General features: G+C 44.1%; 1 protein-coding gene across 1 annotated transcript; it reads left to right on the top strand.

Moving 5' to 3' along the window:
• The first annotated feature begins 6,419 nt into the window (after positions 1-6,419).
• On the top strand, positions 6,420-7,072 carry LOC112872983 (protein TIFY 11d-like). The gene is made up of 3 exons (XM_025936016.1): positions 6,420-6,625; positions 6,706-6,822; positions 6,955-7,072. The coding sequence occupies exons 1-3, from the start codon at positions 6,420-6,422 to the stop codon at positions 7,070-7,072; spliced, it is 441 nt and encodes a 146-aa protein (XP_025791801.1).
• The last annotated feature ends 4,011 nt before the right edge of the window (positions 7,073-11,083 follow it).

Raw genomic sequence — 11,083 nt, 5'->3', positions numbered from 1 at the left:
TGGCCCATTACTATCTGCTTCTCGTTATGGTTTCTTAAAAATATTTTGCCCAAACTAGGCATCCACTACAGGCCAAAAAGAAAAAACTCCACAGCGATGTTTTAAAAATCCCAATGGTCAAAAAAGATAAATTTAGACCCATCATTTGCGGCCGTTTATGTTGTCTTTCTCAATAGCTAGGAATATTATTTATAGGCAACATTTAACCTCCTTTCACAGCACGTCTTAACAAATTATACCTTTCCCATACTGTTGACGCAGAAAACCAACTCGGCTTCCTGCGTCACCCGACACGAGGACCTGGAAAATTTACTTTACTCCGTCGCAGGCTCCAGTGCTAGACGTGCCAGCTGTAATTAGGCAATGCCAAATGTCAGAATGTATCGACTTGATTTCGGAACCGTTTCAAGAGAGTATCGGCTAAAAGGTCGATATGAATTTGGTAAGCAATCAACTAAAATCAGCTGATTATAATGCCTACCACTTTGGAAGTATCCCTCGGTGTGAAGGTTAAACACCGACACCCATTTCAGAAAATGAAACACAACTATTAGCATAAAATGCGAGCTGTTGGAATCGATTGCGAGGTTTACATACTTACATTAGTAGGCCGGAACGATTTCCAATTTTCTAATAAAATGTGAAACAAACCACCATAATTGTTTCTTTATATAGTCCTTGGTATTAGACATTAAAAAAAGATTACTAGTCTACTTTGACCATCGGTTATCTTAGAATGTATCAACCAATGACATATTGAAAATATTTTGTGAAATTAGGATATATTGGCATAGCTACGTGCACCAACAAAATTAGGATACATTGGCTTTCATTACTAGTTCAACTAACTGTTAGTCTAAATTTTTAAAGTTTGATATTTTAATATTATAATGGGCCAATGGAGGCAATAAAATACTCATTTGTTGCCATACCACTAGTACAGAAACCATCTTTCATTTTTGTCATTTATCGCGGTCTACATTGGGTCTAAGAGTAATGAAAGCATTAGTCACAGGTCCAACAGCTAAGAGCCGAACAGGAACGGGAGGGACATTTAGTCTCGGTTGGAGCCACCAACCGGGACTAAAAGTCCCTCATTAGTTTCAGTTGGTGCCTCCAACCGCGGGCCAATTATCCCGGTTGATAGTACCCACCAAGACTAAAAGAGAGGTTTTAGCCCTGGTGGAAACAACCACCCCGGACAAAAAAGATGGCCGGCCTCTCGCTCCTTAATATTTCTAAGTCCCTGACCAGCTCCTCTCTCTTATCTCTCTACAGTCTACCCCTCTCATGTCTCTACCTCTCATCCCTCTCTACCTTATCCTCTCTCATCTCAGAAGCGTGCGGGCTGCCGCTAGCCGCTGCCGCCGCTGCGGAAGCCGGCCATGATGATTTTTCTTTTTCTTCATACTTTCTTGAAATGGAGATGCATGTGGGATTGTATGGATTGTATCTATCTTAAGATGGGTTATTTGAATGATTTGCGGAATTTATTGATTTTGTATCGATCGATTCAAATTTGATGATTAATTCTTCGAATGATTATCGACACTACTGGTAGAGGATGCGATGGCAACGGGAGGGGATGCGAGCGGCGGGGATGGCATGGCCAGACCCTAGCGGGCGGCGCGGCTAGACCTAGCGAGCGGCGGCATGGACGACCTGGCCAGGCGCTGAAAAATTACATTAGTCCTGGTTGAATAGCTGCCGGGATAAAAAAGTTTGGCACATTAGTCTCGGATTGGCAGACCCGATTGGAAAATCGGGACTAAAGCCGGTTCCTAACAGGGACTAATGAGTGATTGTGTAGTAGTGTACATCTAAAAATGAAGGGAGTAGTAGTAAGTATGTATCTTCAGGAGAAGGAATACTTACCACGCTCTATTACTTAATTTATTACTCCCTCCGTCAAAAAAAAATGCAACTCTCGCTTCCCGATGAGTCAAACAGTTTCAAATAGAAGTTATACAAAAAATTACTAAAATTTATATCTCCAAATATATTTAGTATAAAAATATATTACATGGTTAGTCTAATAATACTTATTTTGTAACATAAACGTTAATATTATTTTGTATAAATTTGAAACTGTATGACTTCACGGGAAGCAAAAATTGCATTCTTTTTTGGACGGAGGGAATAGCAAAGTCCAAGGACAGCAAGAAACTTGGTACATTTCGGTGCCACCAATTCACTATCCTATGCACACCGTGTACGGCAAATTAAGACAGGGGGTTCGGCGGTGCGGGAGCGTGCACGCATGGCGACATCCGGTCTGGTCAGTTCCGACGCGCGAGAGATCTGAGATGGCAGCGGGGAGATTAGCAAAACACACGGCAAGATCAGGAGATCGATGAACTAGCTACTGAAGCGTGCCCATGTCGTGGAAGCAAGGATTATATTACCGGTGATGCAGCATTTATCAGTGAGCTCCGGTAACGATAATCGGTGGAAAATCGGTGAAAAATCGTCAAAACCGATCGGTAAAGAGATCTAAATTTAAAAAAAATGAAAATCAACAATTTATCGTCGATAATCGATGCAAACTGAATGATTTATCACTTCGCCTACTGAAAATGTGTTTTGGCAATGGAAAAAAATAAAGGTTTGATAGCATTTAATTTTTTAGTTATGTATTATATTATATTAGATAAATTACATATACATGCACAATTTTGCATATAGAATTGCCTAAAAAATAAACATGTTTACATATTTTGCCCATAAAATTGCATAAAACACATGAATTTGCACGTATATACAAACCACGAAGTAACAAACGAGTGCATAGTCTATACAAACTTCATAGTTCACGGAACTAAAAGAGTGCATAGTTCATACAAATCTCATAGTGCATAGAAACGAGTACATAGTCTATAAAAACCACATACAAACTAGCAAGCACATAGTCCATACATGAAGGCATTCGGCATATCAATTTAATCATTCTTCGGTCTCTTCTTGCTGGTACGTGTGATATCCATAATAATATTCCTAAATATTGAAATGAACTCAAATAAGAGGGGAATACATAATGATGTAATGATGAAATTGTAATATATGTACATACATACCTGTAATTCACCAATCTGACCACTAGTGCTCATGCCAAGATGTACCGGTAGTTGAATGAAGTGGCTTGGATATGGTGGTGGGTGTGAATATGGTTGTGGGTACGGATACGGGTATGGTTGTGGGTATGGATATGGGTAGGAGGGTAGACGTGGATAGCTAAAGGTTGAACTCACTGAGCTGGAGCTATCACCTTTCCGAGGATCAGATCGATGTCGGTTGCTTGTCGTCCTCCGTTGTGACATGGGTTGACCATGATCTTGATCTTATGTGGCATGGGTGAAATCTGTCTCTCCGGTAAATCTAATAGGCGACATACTACCATCACTCCTTCCTCGTGAGGCCACAGTGTGGTGAAAGAGTTAACAGGTTAACGGGTTAATGGATGGTAACGGGTAGTTAGATAAAATTATTTTTTCCCTAAGCAAACAATTGCTGCTTTCAACATGTGATAATATTCTAGAATCAAGAGAAGGTCTAGTTTTTTATAAAAATAAATTCTCTATTTTTTATAAATTTTTTAAGTTTTTGAATTTTTCATTGAAATCCAGCGAAATTCCAGTCGGTTTACGTTTTCAGCTAGCATCGCTAACGATAAATTTCACCGATAATCATGATTATTGAGCGGTTTTGTATTCCATGCCTGGAAGACAACAGACGTCGCTTGTTTGCACTTTGCGGTGGACTTGCATTGTCGTGATCATGCACTTTGCGGTGGACTTTGCTTATGGTATACCAGTTCAGGTGATCATGCATGTCTAGCCGGTTTAGAATAAGTAATTGCCGCTAAAGCACGCGGTATACCATAAGCATGGTGTGTCTGCTCTCGCTCGCTAGATAGAGTCGAAAAAGAGCTGTGTCGCATTATCAGTGGCTTTATCTGTAAGCCCTCCTTTTAGTGAAACCGGGACTAGGAGTCAGGGAATAATGGTCCCGCCTCTTTAGTCCCAGTCCAACAACCCGGACTAAAGTCTGCTGTAGGGCTAAAAAAATAATTGTTAAAAAGTCAACCAAACTCTGCGGTTTAGAGGATTTGAGAACCCAAGATCTTTTGTCTCACGCATACCTTTCTTACCACCCTATCTACAAATCATATGTGGATTTGGATGAGATTTGCTTATTCTAAAGTAGCCCGTCGATGATCATTTAGTTCTGGTTGGTGGCTCCAACTAAGACTAAATATCCCCCGCCTAGCCGTTGAACCCGGGACTAATGCCTAGATTTGTCCCGAGTCCAAATGTCACTTGTACAGAATTGGATTGTTGTCCCCGTTCCCAACCTTGGAACTAATGCCTAAATTAGTTCTGAGTCTAAATGTCACTAGTACCGAATTGGATTGTTGTCCCGGTTATGGAACCAAGACTACAAATTCGGGATAAAAGACCCGGATTATTAGTTTCGGTTCCCACACCCGGGACTAAAGGGTATGTGCAAGCCAAAAAATTTACTCCGCACCTAAGACTCGAACCCAAGACCTCTTATCTCGCATATAACTTATTTACCACCCCACCTACACAATACATATGACTTTGAATGAATCCGTGAATGATCTTTTAGTCCCGGTTGGAGCCACCAACTGTCCAGTTGGTGGCTCCAACCGGGACTAAAACTCCCCGCCACCTCCTAGCAGTTGGACCCGGGACTAAAGCCTTCATTAGTCCTGGGTCCGACAGCAGCCAAAACTAATGTTAAGGATCAAAGACCATTTTCTGTACTAGTGTGTAATCGGAACTAGTGTGTAATCTGTACTGGTGTCTAAACAGTTGGTCACCTATTTATTCGTACTAAACGACCATTTAAATATGTTAAATGGTTACTAAACGGGATAAACAGTTGATGAAACAGACACTGCTAGCCACTATGTAACGTTTACAGTGTGTAAATAGGCTAAACGTCCGTGTAAGCCAAGTGTTAGCACTTATCATTTGCACGTCATGTATATGGTCAGCGAGACAGACCGACAGATTCAAACCGTCACTAACACGTCATGTATATGGTTAGCGAGACAGACTGATAGATCCAAACCGTCACTAACTCCTGCATTGAGTTCCCTCTCGATCTTTCAGTTTGTGCAAGTATATGTAGTGTGGCCTATCTAGCTAGGAACCACGCGATATATAGCTAGGGTCAGAAGAGCGCAGACCCTGAAATTAAGTTTAGACTAGCTAAAATTCCCTTGATAATATAACATAATAAATTAATAATCGAAGTTTCAAATAATTAATAATCAGTTTATCTCTTAGAATGGCCGAGCTGCTAACATCTTCCATGGAAGAAAGTTTTTGTTTTCCTGAGCAGAGCACATGATGGATTCGTACTGTGAACTTTCAGGGCTGTGTCATGTGTCCTTTGAAGATTCCACTGCTGCATCATTTGATGGCGACACAGAACAGCTTGCTCCTGTTACATGCCTACTTGAGCTGTCAAGACCAACAAATTTCTCTAGCTATTCCTTGCCATTTCTAGTTGTTGATATACTTGAGATGGCCACAAACAACAATTTGCTCCATGTACAATCTCCCCACATATATAGTATGTTAGAAAGGGCATGTAGGGTGTGATGTACTATTCAGGTCGTGGTGTGTGTAAGAGAGAGGGGGTGGTCGAGGGGACAGAGAATAGGCGTGTTTTCCTCCCACTCGTGCAGAAGTAGTAGAAATAATACAAGTCTTTTATCGACAAACACGCGATAGCAAGTCACAAAAGAAGTAACACTATAGCATGCCACGCGAGGAAAGCACTGTATCCATAGCATCAAAGAAGTAGCAAATGATGGCCATTCTTCTGCTGCATGACAAAAAACTGGCAATAAAGCACCAAAATATGTCTAGTGCTTTGTCCGTAGCAAAGAAGGAATAATTTACGTTCTTTTCTGTTTCACTGCTGATACTAGCACATAAATTCCTCTCGAAGTAATTGAAAACAATGGAAATCACACATGACACACCAGTATATAAACAACCACGCTAGAAACCTAATAAACCTGAGTCCACTCCGGACGGCCTCTAATCTAAGAATAACACAATTATCAACAGTTTAGACATGCTAAAATTAGAAGAAAGGAGAATATATAGAGAAAGGACCCTAAAATTACACAGTGAAACGAGACTATATTGCACATAAGTGTGTGGCTGTGTGGCTGTAGCCGGACTCCAGGCCCCCCTCGCGCTCCCGCGCGGGCCCTCCGCTCGCCCGCTCCCAGACACCCAGACCCTTGCATTTCACGAGCTCCCTCGCTCACCCAGACGCAGAGAAGCAAACGAAAACGCACCCGAGCCTCCCGCGCAAGAGAGAGAAGGGATCAACAGTAACCCACCACGGGACACCGATCGAGGACGGGGAGGGGGATGGCCGCCGCTTCCGGCAAGAGCAGGTTCGCCGTCACGTGCGCGCTCCTGCGGCAGTACATGAGGGAGCACCGGGGGCAGATGGATGACCTCGCCGGCTTGTTCCAGGCGCCAGCGCTCCCGGTGGCGCCCGAGGAGAACGACGACGAGAGGATCATGCAGCTATTCCCCATCCGCGCCGCCGTGGCGAAGCCGGCCCAGGAGAGGTGAGCGTTACTCCCTTTGGGCTGATGATGCGTTCTTTAGATGAGTCTGGTTTCACGGTGGTCTTCTCGGTTTGTTTCAGGCCGGAGATGAAGAAGCAGGCCTCCATGGCCATCTTCTACGAGGTTCCTCATCAAGTAGACGATGCACAGATGAGGGCGGCGTCGCTGCATAGGTTCCTCAGGAAGAGGAAGGTCAGGTGAGGAGAGGAGGAATCACGGCGATCGCTCACGATCACATTTGAGATCCACTGTCTATTTGTCTTATAATTTTCTCTCCATGCTGTTTGGATAGATCAGCGGATGATAACATGCCTATTAGTACTCCGCAGGATCAGCGACACCAACCCTAACCGCAACGAGGACTCGACGCCGGCGAAGAAGCAGAAAGACGCCGCTGCAGGCAAGCCCTTCCAGGACGTGCCTGATCCCGCGTGGCTCCGGCTTTGAAAACTCTTCAGCGTTTATTTAGGAGAACATTGATGGAAACCTTTAACGCTAATCACAATGGGGGGTTTCATATCCCTGTTTCCAAAAACGCCACGTCAGCTTAGGGAATGAATGAAATACTATGCCTCAATGGAGAGTTTCATTTCACTGGTTCCAAAGCTAACCAGTGTAATTAAATGCTAGTTGATCTATTGGCGCACGGGATCCCTATGAAACAACGGCGGTCACAGTGGTCGTTTTACGCCATTTCCAACGTCTTAGAAACGAGTTAGCCGAGTGTCATGGGGATGAAACTGGTTCCTTCTCTTCCCTCATTAAATCAGTGCCACATCATCAAAAATGCTGATATGTTATAGTAATTAATGCCATAAAACTCGCCATGAAACCCCACTATGATTAGCCTAAATAGCCATCTTAGAAGGTGACATGTACGTAAGCACTCAAAAAGAGGGGTGCTAATTATTGTTGGTGGAAGATATCCTTCGGAATAAACGGATATCACACTAGCCCATGGAAATGTCAGAATACGAATTGACAATCAGACAATAAACGAAGAGAATATCCACCGTAGAATTTGGCACTAACCTTCAGATCAGCCGTCCCAATACCTTTATTAGGGTATTTCGAACATTACAACTTTTTACCCCTTAAATGCTATATTATTAGAATATTCCGACCCAAGAGGCCATTTTATAACTTTATAGCTCAGCTCTTATCAAACCCTAAAGCTTCGGCGCATAGAGGGGAGACCGAAGGCCTTGCGACCCTTCCAGGCTAATGCTTCTACTCCGCGAATCTTCCTAGAACAAGACCTCCGCTATATTCCGGCTCATCCGTTTTTGTGTTCGCCATACGAAGGCCCTTTGGTCGAACGTCCCTGGAAAGCCTTTTGACTCATGGCTCCGCTTTGACTGAGGATCCCCTGAAGGTCTTCTCCTCGGTCGATCATGATCCTTCAGTACATGGCCAAATATGGCGTCCTCAACAATAATAGACCCTCGGGCTCGAGGGCCTTCTCCGATGGGCCGAGTTCCTGACCTTGGTGCATAGCACTCTGAAGCGCTACCTTTCGGCTCGTCTGCTGTTGATGGCTAGCCTGCAAAAGGAAATATGATGAAAATTGCCCTTTCCTTATTTTTAACTATCCCGATATCGTGTGTACAATAAAGCATTTTTGCTTTACATTTGTTTTTGTCTTAAGTGCTTGGGTAAAAACATCCAGACATTGTGGGAGCGTTGCTCTTGCCTTTAAAAAATGCCAACGCCCACTGTTTTTACTGCACGACAACAAACCTATACCTTCGGACCTCTCATTCTGCAACGCGCTCCGAAGGTACTTATCACAACCAGAAATAATGGCTCCTAAACCTAGCGTGCCGAATAAACCAACAACCATCCTCGGGTGCAGAAAGGTGAATGAAATCTTCATTGCCAACTTAGGATGTGTTCGTTTCCCCTTAGAGGCCTCTAAAAAATTTTAGAGTGCTCGCTCCCTCTAAAGAATCGCGGCCTCTAGAGGAAGGACACTCGCGCGATTAGAGGCCGGATTAGAGGCCGGTTCGGTGCCGGGCCTCTAAACTTTAGATGTTTGGGGCTTTAGACCCCGGAAACGAACGGACCCTTAGTCGCAAAGAAAATGATAGCTGCCAGGCGGTGCAACCGCCCCCTCCAGACCAGGTCATTGCCGAGCCCGAGGTTGACGAAGTGATAGTGTATCGTGATCTGTTCTTAATTTGCTGAACTTCGGTTCCCTCTAGACCCTATGCTGGTTGCTATCCGTCAACAGCACAGCATGTACTTGCACCAGCTCACTCCGAACTCTCATTCGCCTGAATCAGTGTTACTGGGTCACGAAGGCATCTAAGATCGAGCCCTTGGCCAGTGGAATTGCTTTTGCACATCGTATCTAAGACTTTCACCTACTCTCACACTGAAGGGCAGGTGATCTCCGAACGGGCTCAGTACGGGGGAAGAGGTGAATTAGGTAAAACCTTAACTGGTCTCCATCTAAATTGCAGAAGACATAAACTAAAACATACATATGTAACTATGGTTTGTCTAGTATTTCAACCCACCCAACAAGAGTTCTGCAACCTAGAGTCAATTCTAACAGAATACTACTCTACGGAAGTAAAAGCACACGACTTGCAAGTATGAAGTGCGGAAACGTAAAGGAGTGGGATGAAGAAATGCAAACTCGGCACGTCCATTTTTCCCCATGGTTTTAGTGGGCAAAAGCCACCCCTAGTCTATGTTGGAGCTCCACCAAGGATATGCTCCCGGGCACCGAGTCTCTTCCGATCAAGGGCTTGATCTCGCCATTAAGGATCTTGCCAAGTAGATGAGCACCTTGGCATAGAGGCAATGCTCACCACCCCTTGCACCAGTCACCTTGGCACCGTCTTCACAACGGAGCTTCCCACGGAGGAGGGGTCTCCTCCTCCCCCGAACATGATTGTCTTTACCGCTCCACACCTAGCCAGAGGATCGAAGATTTGTCAGCGAGCCACAAAGACTCCAACTCTAAGAGGCTGGCACACCAAGATTATAGCGGTGGTTCATTCTAAAACCAAACACAAGACAGCTACACCTTGCTCTCTCATTTTCTCTTTGCCTAACCTAGCACTAACACTCACTAAACATGTGCTAAAGGTATGGGATGTGATCACTTAGCACTATGGTGGCTTAGATATTTTCTTCACTGTGTATGAGCTTCCTTTAGACTCCAACTACTCCAAATGAGCGAGTAGAGGGGATATAAATAGCCCAGCAACTCTAAGTAGCTGTTGCTCCAATGATTAGAAAAATTACAGTAGTACCGGATGAACCAATACACTGACTGAGGTCGGTATCGGTTCATCTAGTACCCCTTTTCAGCGTATAGCTGTTGGCCCCTCTCTCCGCTTGGTCTTCTTTTGCATGCATCATTGATCTGATGCTTTGATGAACACCTCATCAGTTCATCCGGTCCCGAAGGGATTTCTTCCAAAACCTTCTAGACACAAACACGCTCTCTGAGTAATCAAAGCACGTTTGCACCACCGCTTCTTGCCATAGTACCGAACATCTGGTACTTAGTCCGGTACAAAGTCGGTGCATTCTACTGAATTTCTTTTGACTTCTCCTCAGCGTTGATCCAACCAATGTATTTTACATAGTGTCGGTTCATCCATAGCCCCGCTCCATGCTGAACTCGTCCAATTCAAAGCTTCTTTTAGTTCTTTCTTTGTTTCGTGCTTTGCTTCGTTTCACCTGTCATTTGGACACCATAAAAATATTCTCTCTAAATTTTTACTATAACTTGAATATCTTTGCTAATGGACATTATCCATGGAATCTAAAAAGCCTACAAATATAAACTCACAAACTTATTATTAGTCACATTGACTATATTATCATTAATCACCAAAATCACAATAATAACCTAATAAAAGGCTATTTCCCTACACCTACAAAAGCTAGTTCGGCGATCAAGGGTTGGAAAGAGGCTTCTCGTCCTATCCCATGCGTGACTTCGGGGCTTCTTTCAATTTGATTGAGGAAAGTGAGTATCCTTCGGTCTATTTACCCTTCCCATTTTGTTTTTGTGAATACTGGCCTTTACAACTTTTGGTGCTCTGGCAGATGTTGATGCGGCTGTCACCGAAGACCGGGCTGATTTTTGCTGGCCCCGGAGTCCCCCTCGGAATTTAAAGAAATAAGGCAGAAACTTGGCGGGACTCGGATGAATCAGGTCTTCAAATGCTTCAACATTGTGCCTCCGAAACGCTCTACCACTCTCAGAAACACATTGCTAAGGCCAAAGAGGAAACCCGTGAACTCATATCTGGGTCTGGTTCTGCGACCGCTCAGTTGGAGAAGACAAAACAAGGTCCCGCTCCTAGTGGTCTCGCCGCTCGGAAACGTGCAAGGTCTGGCACGTCTCCGTTCAAGAAAGTGAACGCTGATACTCCGTTGCTGGATTCCCCTTCAGCTGCTGCTGGTGCTGTGGGCTCTCCATGTAGCCCCATC

This window comes from Panicum hallii, chromosome 9 (assembly GCF_002211085.1).
Source record: "Panicum hallii strain FIL2 chromosome 9, PHallii_v3.1, whole genome shotgun sequence".
Lineage (NCBI taxonomy): Eukaryota > Viridiplantae > Streptophyta > Magnoliopsida > Poales > Poaceae > Panicum > Panicum hallii.
This window is presented reverse-complemented; position numbering and strand designations above follow the sequence as displayed.

Excerpts from the sequence above, each read along its gene's own strand:
- LOC112872983 (XM_025936016.1), top strand. The coding sequence starts at position 6,420 with ATGGCCGCCGCTTCCGGCAAGAGCAGGTTCGCCGTCACGTGCGCGCTC. Across the intron at positions 6,626-6,705 it reads GCGAAGCCGGCCCAGGAGAG|GCCGGAGATGAAGAAGCAGG; the intron begins GTGAGCGTTACT and ends GGTTTGTTTCAG. Across the intron at positions 6,823-6,954 it reads CTCAGGAAGAGGAAGGTCAG|GATCAGCGACACCAACCCTA; the intron begins GTGAGGAGAGGA and ends AGTACTCCGCAG.